The following is a 17,821-nucleotide window of genomic DNA, read 5'->3' as shown; positions in this document are numbered from 1 at the left end:
TCGGCCTCGCTTAGCCAACATTTAACAGTCTGGAGTTTCCAATATTCCTTCTTCGACGACATTTACTTTGACTTTCATACCCCATGGATCGTCTTTTCCTATCCAGCGCTTCTTCTTACCGACTTTTTGAATCACTTTGACGTTATCCTCCAGAGCTTTCTTGAGATGTGCAGGATCGTTTTTCAGCTTCTGCACTGATAGCGTCAAGACAAGTCCCTCTTTGTTCCTCTTCTTCCCCATCGTCCATGACCACTCAGCAGAAAATACAACCCGAGGCTTTGCAGTGTCAATTTCTCCAGATGGATACAGTCGAGTAATCATGTATCCAACTCTGCCTAAGTAAGTAGTCCACCACACCTCTTCCGGTGTAATAAGAGAGCGCAGTGCTTCGCGGAATTCCATCTCGCGTGGCGGCAATTCCCCACGATATCGAGATTCAAGCATCAGCGCAAGCCTAGCGCGGTCTTGGTGAGACACTCCATGGGTAGACGACATAATCCCAACACTGGTAGAGTAAAGCGCAGTTGTTGATGCTGTCTCTTTGGACATGAACATGTGAACATACATGACATTAGCAAAAGAATCGATAACATGCTCTCCGAATTCTTCAGGAAACCTCTTTGTTTGATTCTTTGAGGGTTTCGGGATGGCACTCTTGAGCAGTTCCTGGATAGTGCGATAGGAAGTCGGTGCAAAATTTTGCGTTGCAACTGACAGCGGGGAGAGTTCTCTAACCTCAGGACTCAGTGTTCTGAAGAGATATCCCTCTCGCACTCCGCCTTGACAAAAGTGAGCCTCCCTGATTCCATGAGGAATAGCTTCGGCTAAGACATTAACCAAGAATGCCACTGCAGGAACTTGCGACCGGCGGCGATCCGAGACCCGGAATACATCTTTTGCCGCTTTTGCAATCTGTTTCACAGTATCTGTGTCTTCGAATTGTTCTCTACCGACTGTGTATCCATTGATGACGGAGATTGGATAATGTTTGCCGTGGGACTGGTTGAGATATAGCAGCAGATAGCCCCAACCTCGGAAGCCACCGCCAGAGAGGTAGATACGAAAGCCTCCCTGTTCTTTGGCCTTTTCAATCATAGTTTCGGGGATTTGCAAATGATCATATGCGTCTCTGAATTTTTGAATCATTTCCTCTCGAAATCGAGCGACAGCTTCTTCCCCTTCATCTTTCTTCTTGCCCTTCCGCAGATCACGAAGCTGTCTGGATAGAGCAGCCGCGCCATAAGGGAAACTAAAGCTCCCGAGCGGGCTGATTCTGATATGACCGCCTTGGCTGACCATCCAAGTGATCTGGGTGCTGCCACCTCCAAGATCCATCACAAGGCCGGACAGTTTGGTGAATCCGCTCGCGATTCCCAACGCTCCGATCTGGCCCTCAATTTCTTTAGGTAGCATCTCGATAGACAGCCCAGTCTTCTCCTTGACAACCTCTATAAACTGGGCTGAATTGAGAGCCTTGCGAGTCGCCTCTGTTGCAACAATGTGGATATTCTTTTTGTCAACTCCCATATCGTGGCATACAATGAGAAACCGGTTAAAGAGTGTAACTACGTCGGCAATAACATCGTCTGGGATAGGAATCTGTTCCCCCGTCTCAGGATCATATTGGGAGTCGTAAAGCGATATACCAGATCGATAGGCCAACACAGTCGGTAGAATACGCGCCAACCCAGCAGATAGATCCGTAATCGAAAAGCGAATACCGTTGCTGGAGACGCATCGCAATCGTTAGTACACGGACTACGACGGCTTGGTCGCAAGGATGGCTTACCTTCCCATATCCACAATGCCAACAAGTTTGTCTCTGTGCCCTTCCCATGGTGGATGAGGCCTGTCGTCATCTCTATGAGATGCTGGCATACTAGGTTTCATCAGGTTTCCAGGACATGATCCGTTCGCTTCTTCCTCTTCCTCGAAATCAGATATGATTCCTAGGTCTTCAAACCCCCAGATATCCATAGTGGCTCTTGACCGTTTTTCTGTCAGGAATACCAAATAATATTTTCTTTCTACAAAATTTCGTCACATGGAGAACTTCATCGTCTTAATAAATACAGCTGAAAACATGAAACTTTATTTCAATGGCCTCGCCATGGTTTCAAGCCTCAATGACGTCACATGGAATAGCTGACCCTGCGAATATTGGGCATATTCTCTAACAATGGATCGATTATTCTAGTACTATCAGAATCTGTTATCTTGATGGGTGTCTCTCATGTTGACAATGCAACGTTTAATAAACCTCCGCCCTCCGAGGAATCCCAATTGATTGTGCTTTGGACTTGAGTGGGATTGGTGAAGCTCTAAACAGCTCCACGAATGCACTTATGACAATGCGGGGAGAGAGTTGGCTGGACGCCGGATTCAGCCTCGATCAAAATTCCAGCCAATCGCACTATTAGGTCAATCAGTGAGTGACATTCGATGCGAAATCTAACATGAGAAAAATGCCGTTCGTTGATGGCAAAAGTCATCGCAAAAGGAAACTATGGGAAACTCAATTCTCCCCGCCTCACGCCACTCGCCCATTAACGTCTATTCATAACTACAGATTAAGGTCAGGTCTTGTGCCTCAACCCACGATACAATTCGACCTGCAAAAACACCATGAGTTGACAAAAGACGATACCTTATATCGTACATCGAAGGGCATGGAGAACTCCTCGTCTGATCTCCGATATTCCGCTGCCACACTGCCAGCTCCAGTCATCAGCGAAGATGTTGACGAGCAATCCCCTCTCTTACGAGGCTCCGACACATGCCATCGAGACCTTCGGATCGTGTTGAAGCTGCTCACGCCTGGCAGCTACTCCAATCTACTTCTGGTCTTCATTCCTTTGGGGATAACATATGGTGTTCAGAATAGAAGCCCAGAGCTCATTTTTTGGTTCAATTTCTTGGCCATTATCCCGCTCTCAAAGTTAAATCTTCGCAAGATCCGCCAGCTGTCATCCATTTTAGGCCCTATGGGAGGAGGACTTTTACATGCAATACTGGATAATGCACCTTTGTTGATTGTATGTTTTTCCTATAGTCGGTGATGTTAGTCAAGTATGCAAGTGCTCACCAACGATCAGGTAGGAATTGCCGCCATCCAGCACGGCGCCGCTCATATTGCACAATCCTGTATTCTTGGAAGCGTCTTGGCCAATCTGCTTCTCGTAAGTGACATCAATACCCTCTTCATTTCCAAGTATTAATACGCAAAAAGGTTGTGGGATGGTGTTTCTTGGTTGGAAGCATTTCCAACCGCGAACTCATATTTAACGCCACTTTTGCTTCGACAGCATCTTCTCTTATGATAGTCGCGTCGACTTCCTTAGTTGTTCCGTCTGCGATCTCTGAAATGCACTGCAGAGCTGACCCTGACTGTGAAGACAATTTGGTGCGAATGTCTCATTCGGTATCCTTAGCCCTACTGTTTCTCTTCGTTATATACCAGCACTACCGATGGAGATCACATCGCCAGTTATTCCTAGAAGTTACACCGCCTGTTCTAACTGACAGCTCCGATATAAGTCGAATAGTGTTTGGAATCGTTGAAGGTGTACTCCTCATCTCCGTTTTGGGTCTGGCCTCGATGTCTTCCTACTTCCTCATGCGTACTTTGAGCTCTGTGACCGATTCCCGCTTCATCAGCAGCAGAGCTGTTAGTTTTGTCTTCTTACCGCTAGCAACCGACGGACCAGGTCGAATTGAAGCAATCGTAGCTGCATATAACAACCACATGACGACGGCTCTCGAATTTGCAATCGGCAGAAGCATGAATGTCGCCTTGTTCATTACGCCGGCGTTGGTCCTCTTCTCATGGGCAGCTCAATCCAGCCCTCCCATGACTTTGCATTTTCCTACTTTGGAGACGATTTCCATCTTCCTTGGCACACTGCTAGTAGCCGAGCTATGCCGAGACGGCAAAAGTGATTACTTGGAGGGCGCCATGTGTCTCGTCACGTCAGTTTTGTTGGCCCCTTTTTTTCCACTTTTTTGACTATTCTGCCCCATATACGCCCCAGCTAATTGCTTATATCTACAGGTATTTGATACTGTCATTCTCTTTCTAACGCATCAGGAGACTCTGGATGGAGATGTCAATATTCTCTAAGCCTCTTATAATGATCTCTGGGAAAAGCTAAGATTGCAGACTCTTGCATTATGGAGAGGGGTTCTCCTCTGTATGCAAATCTCCAAAGTGTAGCTAAAGAAGTGCACAAGTTATGTGGCAATTATATTTTTATGAGATCTAGTAGGAATTTAGCTTAACATACTGTGTAATCTCATCTTTAGACATGCTTATGGAACCACATGTGAGATTATACTGCAGACCGAAGTTTTACTGAGCACGCCCTGGATGTACATATGTTATGTATGGGCGCCACGGCCAGTCAGATGACGATTGAAGCCGTTCATTCCTGATCCACAGATGCCCCATACCATCTTGTTTAAGATTAATAGTTCTACGTCGATAGTTCTATGTCGCGTTACCGGACGACTAGCTGGTGGCTAAGCGATGCAAACTCTCCCGCTGTCGGAAGCAGTCCCTCTGGCTCTCTCAGATTGAGGCGTTTCTCGGCTTCTCAGTAGCTTCAACATACATGGACCTAGGTAAGTAGCGGAATGGCTAGTCCGCCACAGGTAAGCCGATCTTCAGCACTCGGTCTTCTAGAAGGAGGTAAAAGACACTAGAAGCCAGGTAGTTGGCCGGCAGTAGGCAATGCTGAAGACGGCTGCATACGGCTTTCGGCGGACAATGTCTCCACGAACATTTCGACTCCTAGTCAATATGTCCAATTATCATTGGATTACATATATGTTTTCACTGGGGAAGGGGCTCTCAAGTGTCCACCTACGTACCCGACGTACGTATTTTACAAAAACGGAGTACAGCTGAACTCCTAAAGAGCAAGTGATAAGCGTCTATCTAGCGATTGACATGAGACGGCCGTGGAGGACGAATCATATAATCAAATAGATTGTTATCTGCATCTCCACATCTAACGTTATGTTCTCCGAAATAAGACGACAACTGGTCGGGACATGCCGGATTTCGGGATTGAAGCAGGTGCAGCTCAGCTGCGCAATATGAAGACTCGGACTGATGTGTAACAGCACCGATCAGAAGCCGACGCAGAAGAGGTTAGTGTCTCTGTAGAAGCCAGGATCGAAGAGGTAATACAGCCCTGGAAGTGTATATCTGCGCCGTCCGGATTGCGTGACTCGTTAAGGTACTGGCCGAGAGCATAAGCTGGACTGACTGTGAACAAACCCCGTATCAATCTACACACTATTAGATCATGAGGGCCCGCACTCGAGAAGTGAGGCATTTGTGATCTTCTAGTTCATCGCGTAAAGGGAGCCATATGACCGCATGTCTTCAGCTCAATCTCTCATGGGCTGATTTCAACATACCCCAGCTCTCGCTTCCCCCGTCTTCTGGCCCAGATTTGATGGTTGGAGATGATGGACTTGGGGAAACCTGGGGGAATGAGGGGCTTTGGAGGCGGTCGAACTACAGGCTAGTGCCAGCTTCTGGAATCTTTCCCCAACTAAAGAACAACCCAAGTGGACCATGATGGTGGCAAACGGGATCTCAGTGGCTGAGGACCGTTTTTTTTTTCTTCTCCCTCGTACACCTTGCGCAAGTTTGATACGTGAAGGATTGTGGTCAAAGCGGCTCACGCGCGCCCTTTTTAGGACGATACGAGGAGAGATTCGGCCGACGGCTTTTGTCGGCTTGCCTGGATGGCTTGATTGTGCTTGAAGCTGAATAGCCTTACGGGGCTTTGCGTAGGATGTAAGGTGGACATTGGACGGAGTGTTGTGGAGATTTTTTTCACCTTGGTGTGCTCGTTGGTGCCGGCTGTCGTCAATGCTCCATGATAAGAATGAAGCCAACGTGAAGGATTGAAGCCTTGGCGACTGCGGTAAGTTCAGCCGTTGTAGAGAGAGAGAAAGGTATGCCAAGATTGCATGTGGCCTGTGGCCTGTGGAAAGGTGAGGCCATAATCACAAGCTTATTCTGACAATGTAACCACTTGCTGCTATACAGTTAGCACAGTAAGGTGTGTTAGTCTCCTGTCCTCCGTACGAGTACCTGTTCAGCAATCATCATCATGCTCGGACCAATATGCCCAGTAGGGAGAAGAGACGAGATTCTTCTCATGCGCTACCACTCGATCTTATCCTGTTCTCGCCAAGTGGGGTGGCACAAACCTCCAAGGTTGATCATCTTTGTACGTAACAGCTGATGTGCCATGTTGGCGCGCAACTGAATCATGTCTCTGCCACCCTAGTCAATCAGTCTCTCCGCATCCAGCCCATTTCCCCATCCTCGCCTGTGACAAGAGAGACGGGAAAAGATAAGCATTCGCGACTTTGTCAAGCGGGTGGAGAGAGTCAGAACCGCAAATGTATCTGTACATGCACATGCACATACGCCCATCAAATCAGACCGGGATGAAACTCTCACATGCAAACGAGGCTGCCACTAATGCATTTCGACGCAGGCACAGCATCAATCAGCCGTCAGAAGAATTTTCTTTTTCTTTTCCTTGTCCAGTTGGGCGCGTTCTGGAACATTTCCGCACGCGGCCACGCCCTTCGATTTCAACCCTCAAGTTTGCTCGAGGCGGGACATGCAAGAAAAGGATTGGGCTTGAGATAAGCCAGATGGGGCTCGGGGAAATAAATGCCGACGCCACCAAAGAGTAGCCCGTATATGTACACTGCAAATAAGGCACTGAACCGAGAGGGATTGATGATGGTATTTCGGCTTCAGCTACTATACAGAATGGAGAGATAAAGACCAAAGAGAGAACACTGAAAAAGAAGAACAAGACAAAGAGATAACGTTCTTATCTTGATCATCATCATCCCCCCATTTCATTCAAGGTCAGGCCCCAGTCTGGTGATAACGTGAACCCAACATCCATCTCTCCCCACCGTCGCAACGAATCATGGATCCCAAACACCGCGGCCAAGTACCGGTACCTCCATCCTCAACGCCCGCTCCCTGTCCCTTGGCCCCCCGCAGCAAACTACGCTGAAAACAGCTAACAGAGGCGTCAATGTGCCGGGGATCTGCTCTCTAGGGTGCTCTTTAGGGTGTTCTTTAGGGCCTTGAAGGCGCTGGACCAGCGATAAACAAGGCGGTGGTTGCCGCATTCGCTGTGGTTCCTGCTCCTTCAGGCCCTCTCTATATCTATACCCTGCTGTCTTTCCATCTCTTTTTTCTCTTCTCCTCTTTTCCTTTTCTCATTCCTTTTTTGTCTCTTCTCATCTTTCTTTCTCCATCATTTAGAATCTCATCGTCAACTCCGGCGCTGTGACAATCATGGAGAAAAAGTACGGCTCCGGGCCTGACGAGGCCTACGACGTCAACATCGAGGCCAGCCCACCAGGTGACAACACCGACTTCACATTTGCCCACGATGGCGAGCAGCTCAAGCGTGGTCTCAAGAGTCGTCATTTGCAGTTCCTGGCCCTGGGAGGAGCCATTGGAACCGGTCTCTTCGTGGGATCCGGTGGCATCCTCGCAGATACCGGCCCTGCGCCGCTCTTCATGGCCTACATTTCCATGTCCATGATTGTCTACATCGTTATGAACGTCCTGGCCGAAATGACTGTCTATCTCCCATTCAGAGGTGTCACCATCCCCTACTACGTCAGCCGCTTTGTCGATCCCAGTTTAGGTTTTGCTGCCGGTTGGAACTACTGGTATGCCTACACAATGCTTGTCGCCGCAGAAGCTTCAGCAGCTGCCATTGTCCTGGACTATTGGAAAGCCCATGTCAATGTTGCTGTCTGGATTGCCATCGTACTCGTCGTCTTGTTGGCACTCAACTTGTTTGCCGCCGCCATCTTTGGAGAGGCAGAGTTTATCTTTGCATCCATCAAGCTCATTGCCTTGTTTGTTCTTTGCATCATCGGCATTGTTCTGTTCTTTGGTGGCGGGCCGAATCAGCACCATGTCCTTGGTTTCCACTATTGGAATGATCCTGGCGCATTTGTAGAATACAATGCCAAGGGTGCAACAGGCAGATTCTTGGGTTACTGGCACGCCTTTGTCAAAGCAGGTATGTTTAGCCAACTCATCTATCGTATGCCACAAAATCATGTGCAATTAAGCTAACAATTGATCTTTTTAGGATTTGCCTTCATTACCAGCCCAGAATTGATCGCAATCGCCGCCGGAGAAGCTGTTTCCCCCCGCCGAAACCTCAAGAAGGCAGCTCGTCGCTTTACTTTCCGTCTGGCATTATTCTACGGTGTCTCGTCACTCATCATTGGCATCATTGTCCCCTCAAACGATCCTAGATTGCTCGGAGCCTCAAACGCCAGCGCCTCGCCCTTTGTTATCGGCATTCAAAATGCTGGTATTCCTGTCCTGAACCACATCATCAACGCTGTCATTCTTACCTCTGCCTGGTCGGCCGGAAACTCTTTCCTCTACTCCGCCAGTCGAGTTCTATACTCCATGGCCATCAACGGCCAGGCTCCCAAGTGGTTTGCCCTTACCAATCGCTTGGGTGTCCCCTGGGTTGCCGTTCTATTCACCTGGGCCTTCTCCCTTCTCGCCTTCCTCAATGTCAACAACTCCGGTGCCACCGTCTTCAACTGGTTTGTCAACATTTCAACCATTTCTGGCTTCCTTGCTTGGATTATCATCATGGTCACCTATCTTCGCTTCCGCAAAGCCATCATTTTCAACAATCTCTGGGGAGAATTGCCATACAAGACACCGCTGCAGCCTTACGGCACATATGCTGCGCTCTTCGTTATTTCTATTCTCACCCTCACCAATGGTTTCCAAGTCTTCATCGGTGACAACTGGAATGTAAGCGACTTCCTCGCTGCCTACATCACACTGCCCATCTTCCTTGCGCTTTACATTGGTCACAAGATCTGGAAGCGAACACCCTTCTGTATCAGGACATCCGAGGTTGATGTTATTACCGGCAAGAAGGAGATGGACGAAATGGAGGCCATGGATCAGCCGCCTGTGCCCAAGAACTTCCTGCAGAAGGTGTGGTTCTGGTTGGCCTAGTTGAGGGTCGGAGGTAGATGGGTTAGCTGTATATCCCGCCGCAATTTTTAATGTATATAAAAAGCGATTCAAGATGAAGATGTTCTCGTTGTATATTGCCAGAAGCTACTAGGATCGCTAGAGGCGCTGTCGAACCGTTGTCTTTGGGCATCTTACTATTCATGATTTAGATGAGAGCCATGTTGATGAATATATATCCAAAAGTTAGTTTCGATATTAAAATGTCATATCAACCTGTCTAAGGCTGGTGAGAAAGAGATATTCTTGAAATCTGGCGGTCGGTCGGGTTTTATCCAAGTCGACTTACAAGCTGAGAATCTCTGGCCTTCCTTGTAAATTTGTCAGCTTCTAGGAACAACGCGCGCTATTACGCATTGGGCCAATGCTCAATCCATCCTACATGAGCCACTGCGTCACCAGCTGACAGAGATCAATCGATTTAGGCAAATGTTAATATATATTGCTCCTCATCTTTCATTACAGATAGTCCTAAAGGAGATAACGTTGTGCCGGTTGCCTTACTATAGTGTTGCTATGTTACCAGCTCCTGTTTGGACTACCGGCTACTGGGTTGGGATGGGAACGTTCTGACGTTTAGTCTACCGCGATGGCGCTGAAGAATACATTTGTAATATCCTTGAAGTCGGCACGTTTCTGATGTTGCAGTATTCAGAGTGGGAGAATGTTCGGCAGACGATACGGACGGAACCAATGCTCTCATCTTCGTTGGCTCTTCTATAAGTAGCCCTGGCATTCCTCCGTGATAAAGCTTTCAAGATTCCTTATCCTACAGCCCAACTTCCAATCACTTATACACCTCATCACAATCACTCCTATTAAGATTCAATTTTTCAATCAATCAAAATGTCTACTCCTTTTGAATCTGAAGTCCTCGAAGCCAATGCCAAATACGCCAGCACGTATAAGCACAGCGGTCTTGAATGCCCTCCTCTGAAGAAGGCTGTTCTCAGTATGTTTTCGACGACTCCTATTCTGACTCGTACATCTTAAATAACCATTCTTTCCAGTCACATGCATGGATTGTCGTCTTGATCCAAAATCCGCCTACGGTTTCGACCTAGGCGAAGTCACCACCATTCGTAACGCCGGTGCCTCTGGCCGAGATGCTGCGCGCTCGGTACTTCTGACGACTCATGTTTTGGGCGCTGAGGAGGTCCTCCTGATTAAGCACACTAGATGCGGGCTGCTGGGTGTTCCATCTGAGGTTGTGCAAGATATCATGAAGAAGAATTTGGGGTTGGCGGAATCCGAGGATGTGGATAATTTCGAGGTCCTTACTTTTCATGATTTAGAAGCGTCTACCCGAGAGGAGGTGGAGTATCTTCGAAATCACCCTTTTTGGCGCAGTCATATCCGAGTGACGGGTTGGATTCATGATACTGATACGGGTGTTCTCAAGAAAGTCGTGGAATAAATAGGAATCAGAGGACTCGATTCTAGGTCAAGGGATCACAAATTTAGAGAACAATATACCATATGAAACAATCCATTATAAGCTTCGTCAACATGAACGCTTATAAACAGAAATAAGATCGTATGGCTTAAAAAGGTTAATTATCAATACTCCGATTAGTTCCATATTAAACTACTTGTTGTGGTATCAGTTTTGTCCAACTACGGTAAAGATATCCTCAGTCCCATCATCTAGCAGAAAATCCAAATTTTGCCAAGATCTCAGAAACTCCATCCTTCCTCTTTTAGATATTCTCTATCTTCGTCAAGTTTGGCCTTTTGCCAAAGACCAAATACTCATTGTTGAATCGTTATCTGATGAATGACCCACCGGGGTATTTGACTCAGAGTCCCTGTCCATCTTTTGTTTTTCTTCAGATGCATTTTTGCAAAGCGAAACCCATGTGTCAACTATGTCTTCCTTGTCGTTGTTGCCTTTTGTCTGCTGTGTGGCCATGAGATGATTCTCTGGTCGTCCAGATAGAGGATCGACCTCGACCACATTGCTGTCATAGTTCCTTTTGGCTTTTTTGCTTATTCTGCTCTTTATACCCTTTTCCTTGACTGACTCCTCTGCTTTACGAAAGGCTTGCCTCTTAGCCCTCTCTTTGGCTTTTGCCTGGAGGATATTGAGCCTTAGCTCTGCTGATCTATCCATGCCCCAAATTGTATGCCTCCTCGTCTCAACCAGTTGAGCAATTTCTGCTTCTTCTTCAGCAATTGCAGCCTCCTGGTTAATTTGTTCTTCAACTGTTTCTATTGCATGTTCGATTTCTTGATTGACTTGCTGTTGTGTTTTCGGGGAAGCCTGCTCTTTTCTTTCGTCTTCATTCAGTTGACCCACGCTGCCAGAGATCTTTTCAGTCTTCTCATATTGACTCGTCCCAACATCTTGCGTGGACATATCCTCTGAACCGTTCTTCTCCAGTACCTCAGGCGTAGTATTCACTTGTCTGCCTTTCTTCTGGTTCAACCAAGGAGGGACCCACATATTATCAGGATTGAATATATTGCCCTCGAGTTCTCCAATGTTCATGTTAGATCTGACGACTGGCTTGGCAAATGAATAATTCGATGCTAGCGGAAAGCCTGAACAATCCCCCGCCGCTACCTCGAACGTGTCGTGGATCTTTTCGAGTCGTGATTCTTCCTGTTCCTGAAATAGTTCAAGCATACCCTTGAAGAGGATGTGGCTGATCGGTACGGTCTTGTGCGGAATACCCGTCTTGCTCTGCAGTGGTTTCATGACACCACCCCCGAGGAAGCTCTTCAGCCGGTTTTTCAGAAAGTTGCTGAGCCACACATCACCAGTGCCTGGATTTGGGCAGACTTCTCGTAATATATCGAATACTAGCGAAACTTGGAGCTTCTCGCCCAGCCGCTCAATTTCAGCTTTTGCAAGCTCCGCCAAGTTGGGAAGTTCGTAGGTCTCAGCAGCATTATAAGCACGAATACTTGTTGAAAACTCAGTAGACAATGCCTTTTGAAGCTCCGAACCTTCTGGTCGAAGGGACTGATAGGTACCGGTATAGAGGTAATGAATGATGACATGGCCTACATCATCAGAAACATCGGGAAATTTGAGCCGAGTCTCTTGATACATAGCCTCCAGCTTAGGGCTCTGGGAAAGTAGATGAGGTGGTATATTAAGTGTGCGGCCATCTGCAAATTGTAACGGAACGGTAATAAGCATATAAGGGCTTTCAATGTTAGTGTTGGCGCCATAGAGAGGAGCGAGGTGGTGAACTTACGAATAGAAAGGTCGCGGATCTTCGTCCATTTTGCTAATTGGACAAACAAAAAATATTGGGAAGTCCAGTGGCTGGGCCAAGGGTGGCATATTCAAGGGAGTATATAGGATAAAACACTGAAACGTTTGACTGGCTTTAGGTCTCTTTCTTAAGAATATGTATATGCCACAGGATTACGGCTGCCTTTTATAGCCTGGCGGAACGATTTTATCTGGTTGGTTCAGTCATTTAGCTATTAAGTTGTAGGCTTTAACCCTGCGCTGTGCCTAAACCTTGTTGTTCGGGCCTTTTTGCGCATTTTGAGTTTGACCTTGAACCTTTACTTATCAGTGGTCATATTTTGCGACCTGGATCTCTAAGGTTTGATCTGGTTGGCTGTAGCGGCCATTTTAATCTGCGGATTGATCCTAGAATTTGAACCGAACACTGGGGCAAAGCCTTCCTCTGAACCAGCCCTGAACTGATCCTCTTATCTGGATTATAGATATAAACCCCATACATATGCTACGGTTCACAGTACCATCTAGAATTGATAGTAGCATCTTGCATTACGACTCGTAGTTTCACCACCGTCAGCAATTGGAAATTAGAGAACGATATTCTGGTAAGTAGATTGATTAATACGAGACCACCCACCGTGACAAATGGGAAGACAAGAGAGCGGCAAGGAAGAGATAGAAATGTGGTGGTCTTTCTCGTAAAGACATCTATCACTCCGAGTGAATAATGCCTCGAATGACGTGGCTGTAACTGCTTCCTAATTCCCTCGCAGCCGCCACATCTTTAGTGAGCCATACATGTACTGTTCAGTCGGCGCATCTCAACAAATCATCGGAATACGCAGCCTCGCATGACGAAAATAGCAACGCTGATAGATGTACCGCTTTCTTCCTTAATGCTGCCGACAGTATCTGTGAGCTTCATATCGGTAGTTCCCGCATTTTAGCGTCTAGTGACATCAGATGATCTAATATTGTATGTGTCCGTGGATCTTTGTCTGAAGTGAGAGTTAACTACATGTACGCATTGCGGAGGTTGGTCATCAATCCGCAATTCAATATGTCGTTCGTTGCAGCCTAAAACCCGAAGCTGCACCTGAATATCTCTCTTCTCCGCATCCTTAAATCCATCAAGCTCCGTATTTCCGATTCAGCAAGAGGAACCACTGCTAGATGCCCTGATCTGGACATTGGTTACCTACTCATTGAGCATCAATCTTGGATTCATCGCCTCTCATTCCAACACTTGCTGGCGTGATGGGTCATTAATAAGCTGGCGGGGCCCTCTATGAATTGCCTGATGAGGCTAGTGTCGATCATGTCATACCCAATGCGGTATATCAACCAGAAGGGATCTATACGGAAGAGGCTTTACAGTGATATAGGACAACAAGATGAAGATGTGATAAAATGATGTTGAAGAGGGCATTCGATAGATATAAAAGCGGTGTTGAACCTCCTCAAATGTAAAACCATTCTCACCATCAACAACAATACCAATTACTCGACTTCTCAAATTTAAACACAGCGAACAAAAATGGCATCCCCCAAGCCCAGAGCTATCCTTGGTCTCATGACCTACGGTCCCGACAACTTTGCAGACAACCGTGTAACAACACTTGAAGAGTTCAAACTTCATCTGGATGCTCTCCAAAAGCATGGTTACAACGAAGTCGACACGGCCCGGATCTACTCTGGCGGTGACCAAGAAGCTTTCACCGCAAAAGCTGGATACAAAGAACGTGGTCTCAAGCTCGCTACAAAGAGCTACCCTCGAACTCCTGGACAGCACACGGCCACCAACCTCCGTAAGGATTTGGAGACTTCTTTGGCTGAACTTGGTGCTACATCTGTAGACATCTTCTACCTGCACTCGGCCGACCGCTCTGTCCCCTACACCGAAACCCTGGAGGCGGCAAACACTCTGTACAAGGAGGGGAAATTTAAGCAGCTGGGAATTAGCAACTATTCTGCATTCGAAATAGCAGAGATTGTCATGCTATGTCAACATCGAGGCTGGGTGCAGCCCACCATTTACCAGGGGGTGTATAACGCACTCAGTAAGGAACCTCTTCCCAGCTCCATCTCTAACACATATGTATATACAGATGTAACCCAAGAGAAAGACTAACACCATGCCTCCACAGCTCGAAACCTTGAGACGGAAGTTATTCCTGCCTGTCGCCGCTTTGGATTGGAAGTCGTCATTTTTACCCCTCTCGGCGGAGGTCTCCTGACTGGGCGCTACAAGACCCTTGATGACAAAGAGGAGGAAGGTCGTTTCAACAACAGCACGTTCTTGGGACCTATTTTTAGGGCCATGTACTTTAACGAGAGTTTGTTCAAAGCTCTCGACATCCTCCGACTTGCGGCTGAAAGCCACAACCTAACCATGCCCGAAGTCGCTCTCCGGTGGCTCGTGCATCACTCTGCTTTAAAGTTGGCCAAGGATGGAGGAAACGACGGCGTTATCTTTGGAGTCAGCAAAATTTCTCAGTTGGACCAGAATATCTTGGATCTGCAAAAGGGACCTCTGCCAGAGGAGGTTGTGAAGGCGCTTGATGCTGCTTGGATCATTGCAAAGGGTACCAGCCCCAACCCGTGGCACACACCACTTGAGTACACGTACGAGGGACATTCATAAATGTGTGCTCCATGCTGTTATTTCAGGGTTTGTATTCTTCGATATTAATAAGCTTTCAAGGCTTATTCTATCTAGAAATAAATTTCAGCAGAGTTTATTTATAATTTTACCTGAGCGCCTATCGTTGGTAGTTGCGTCATAGACTACCTAAGGATAGATAGTGAGGGATATAAGTATATAAATGGCAATATCTCCTCATCTTCTCTACTATCCTTTTTATCATGGCCTCCTCTATATACAAAGTCGTTTACCATTGTACCTGGTTAGTTATGGGAGTTTTGATCGCAGGAGAGATCTTGTGTATAAACACCATATAAACACCAAAGGTCGCCAGTGAAGACCCCAGTTCACAGAGAGCAACAGCAGCGTGCCATCTGTATCTGGCACTCTGAGGCAGCATTGGTAGGGTTTGACCCCGGGCGCTCACATCCAAAAAGTCGTTATAAATTGTGGCCAATGATGAAGCCAGTTCACCGTGAGCAATGATAAGGGAGTATCATTTGCTTCTGGAATCTGAGGCCAGCATTAGGAATATTAAGCCTATAAGGGGTGATAACAAGTGTTACGGAAGAAGAAAGGATCGAGAAAGACTGGATCGAGGAAGGAAACCGTTGGTTGAGCGGGAGAACATATGTCATATTTATATACTCTTCGATACACAATACTCTTTACCTAGTACTTATCCAGAGATTTCAGTTCAGACTTTGATCGCCCGGTTTCCCCATGCCTTGACCAAATCTTTGAAGATCACCCTGGCACCGCTCTGAGAGATGGTGACAGATTTGTCAAAAATCATCCGGCTTGATCTCTAGTCTCTCTTTGCTTATGCATTGGTATGACTTTCTCCATCGTCTCCTGGTAGCTACTCCAACCACTAATAATTCCTTCCCTTTTGGCGTGGCTCATCTGGTACAAATTCCATGGGAGTGTGATGGCGTAGGAAGATAAGGGATATAGCTTAATCTTTATGGATGGAGGGGAAAACTTTGCGGCTCCACTCGGCTCGAGAACATATTGTCGGTATCGAAGGAAATGGAGATGATCACTCTTCAGGATAGCCATTTTTCATATCTGTATGCAGAGGGAACCAATATGGCCGCAGTCATTCCGATGGCTCATGTTTGCGGTGCCAATGGTTGTGACAAGCGGAAGATACGCAAGTTTGTCGATCAGTACCTGGAGCCTGATCCATGCCCAAATCTCACTGTAGGAGATAAGAACTCATGGTTAGAACCTCAAGAATACCAATCTCGTCGAGTGCCATCCTGGAAAATAGCTTGGATCAGAGGCAGCTATTTGCACCAATCAGCCCGACACAGAGGATGGACTTTGATAGCGTGACTCTTGGGCTCTCAAGGTCATAACCATTGTGACAATCATTCCCAGTTCATCAGAGCCTTCCTTCCATTCTTCTATTGGGCAATCGTGTAACGCTTTTGCCGGACCATGTAAGTCTTTCCACGTCAATTGCTTATACGGCGGTAAACCGTTTGTGAATTTTGTCCAATCTGCAGTATCCTGGGCGGCCCACGAGGCCTTCGAAGCCGGTAGCAGCATACTATCGATGTTCCAATCATCTGGACTATTGCAGGGCAGCCCGAACTCCATTGATACAACCACGTTTAGCGTAAAGTAGATGGTGGCAATGCGGATGAAGGATTCGACAAACACCCACTGTTTCCAGTCACTGCTGGGATGATGATAAAGGTCTAGTAAACTTTCAGAATGGAGGCGTCTATAGATGGCCTTGGGAGCAGAGTTAGCTATTCACTTCTGAAGGCTCGCGGCAGAGGAAGAGTGCAGGGCATCTCACCCCAAGAGTGTAAAGAAGCGCAATGTCTCCATTGGGAAAGGCCGGGTTGTTTTCCCCTAGCTTAACCCTCAAGAGAACGTATATGGCGACAGTTTGCGCCGCAGATAGTAGCTCCCATGTGGTAAACGTATTGATCTTAATAGCAGGTTAGTTGTAATCAGATCTTCACAGTGCACAAGCAGACAACACGAAAGATGTGAAGTAAATTCTCTTGCCTTTGTGTATATCCATTCTTGATGTTGGTGAATCATTTCCCATAATGCCTCTTTATTGACAGACAAGGAGGAAGAGTTGCTTTGATACGAGCCGTACGCCCGCAATAAGTTCTGGCATGTCTTTAGAGCACTCAGTTTCATGCTAGCGTCTTCAGAGTCGCTTTCAAGCTCGTGCTCAGTAAATGGATGGCAGAATCCCACCAGGGATATGTCGTGTGTCGCTTTCGAAGCTTGGCCGCATAGATATCGCAATACGAAATTGCTCATTTGCATCATTGACGGATCGGAGAATCTCCTCTGTTCAAAGAGGCTGAACTTGGGTATCTTCAACGTATCACCAGTTAAGATTAAGCCTCAGTCTTTTTTTCTCATTTATAAAAACTAACCAAGGCATGATATGGTGGACCCGATTGCCAGTCAATTAAGGGACCCGGATCTAATGGTCCATTTTCGAGAATTAATGAAGCTGTCCCGGCCTCACGCCTCATGGCCTTCTTCTTCTGGTTTCGCTGCTTGTGGAAGTTTTTCATCACCGCCCGCCGAATGTACGTGCGCCTCGCGCCTCGGCCCTCAGCAGGATCATCGGTTAAATTGACAAAGGTGCGATCGAGCTCAGCTGGTTGGGGTGCCATTCTGCTTGTTTTTTGATGAGTTGATCAACAATCGGGAGACTTGAACGATGAGAATGCACAAAGCAAAGGGGATGAGCATCCGGTGTTAACGATGTGGAGACTCTAAGAACTGGGATCTCATAGGCTGCAAACTCCGACGCCATTCTGGAACTGCGGGCTTTGGCGGGTATTCGGGGGTTATGAATGTTACGCAGAGTTTCATGACATTAGACAATTAATTATTAAAATACTGT

The 17,821-nt window shown here is 47.0% G+C and overlaps 6 protein-coding genes across 6 annotated transcripts; 3 read left to right on the top strand and 3 right to left on the bottom strand.

Annotated features, from left to right (window-relative positions):
• Positions 1 to 21: 21 nt before the first annotated feature.
• Positions 22 to 1,977, bottom strand: T069G_08191 (ppx/GppA phosphatase family domain-containing protein; the record flags this gene model as incomplete). The annotated part of the gene is made up of 2 exons (XM_056175401.1): positions 22 to 1,726; positions 1,790 to 1,977. The coding sequence occupies 2 exons, from the start codon at positions 1,975 to 1,977 to the stop codon at positions 22 to 24; spliced, it is 1,893 nt and encodes a 630-aa protein (XP_056026350.1).
• A 5,371-nt stretch (positions 1,978 to 7,348) lies between these two features.
• Positions 7,349 to 9,061, top strand: T069G_08190 (amino acid permease domain-containing protein; the record flags this gene model as incomplete). Its single annotated transcript, XM_056175400.1, has 2 exons — positions 7,349 to 8,090; positions 8,163 to 9,061. The coding sequence occupies 2 exons, from the start codon at positions 7,349 to 7,351 to the stop codon at positions 9,059 to 9,061; spliced, it is 1,641 nt and encodes a 546-aa protein (XP_056026349.1).
• Positions 9,062 to 9,925: 864 nt separating this feature from the next.
• Positions 9,926 to 10,496, top strand: T069G_08189 (carbonic anhydrase domain-containing protein; the record flags this gene model as incomplete). The annotated part of the gene is made up of 2 exons (XM_056175399.1): positions 9,926 to 10,031; positions 10,090 to 10,496. 2 exons carry the CDS (start codon positions 9,926 to 9,928, stop codon positions 10,494 to 10,496), a joined length of 513 nt encoding a protein of 170 aa, XP_056026348.1.
• A 303-nt stretch (positions 10,497 to 10,799) lies between these two features.
• On the bottom strand, positions 10,800 to 12,314 carry T069G_08188 (uncharacterized protein; the record flags this gene model as incomplete). Its single annotated transcript, XM_056175398.1, has 2 exons — positions 10,800 to 12,234; positions 12,286 to 12,314. The coding sequence occupies 2 exons, from the start codon at positions 12,312 to 12,314 to the stop codon at positions 10,800 to 10,802; spliced, it is 1,464 nt and encodes a 487-aa protein (XP_056026347.1).
• A 1,507-nt stretch (positions 12,315 to 13,821) lies between these two features.
• Positions 13,822 to 14,928, top strand: T069G_08187 (aldo/keto reductase family domain-containing protein; the record flags this gene model as incomplete). Its single annotated transcript, XM_056175397.1, has 2 exons — positions 13,822 to 14,344; positions 14,432 to 14,928. 2 exons carry the CDS (start codon positions 13,822 to 13,824, stop codon positions 14,926 to 14,928), a joined length of 1,020 nt encoding a protein of 339 aa, XP_056026346.1.
• Positions 14,929 to 16,233: 1,305 nt separating this feature from the next.
• On the bottom strand, positions 16,234 to 17,588 carry T069G_08186 (uncharacterized protein; the record flags this gene model as incomplete). The annotated part of the gene is made up of 4 exons (XM_056175396.1): positions 16,234 to 16,674; positions 16,742 to 16,876; positions 17,158 to 17,280; positions 17,343 to 17,588. 4 exons carry the CDS (start codon positions 17,586 to 17,588, stop codon positions 16,234 to 16,236), a joined length of 945 nt encoding a protein of 314 aa, XP_056026345.1.
• Between the last annotated feature and the right edge of the window lie 233 nt (positions 17,589 to 17,821).

Source organism: Trichoderma breve, chromosome 5 (genome assembly GCF_028502605.1).
Source record: "Trichoderma breve strain T069 chromosome 5, whole genome shotgun sequence".
Taxonomy (NCBI): Eukaryota; Fungi; Ascomycota; class Sordariomycetes; order Hypocreales; family Hypocreaceae; genus Trichoderma; species Trichoderma breve.
The sequence above is the reverse complement of the archived record's forward strand: the minus strand, read 5'-3'. Positions and strand labels throughout refer to the sequence as shown.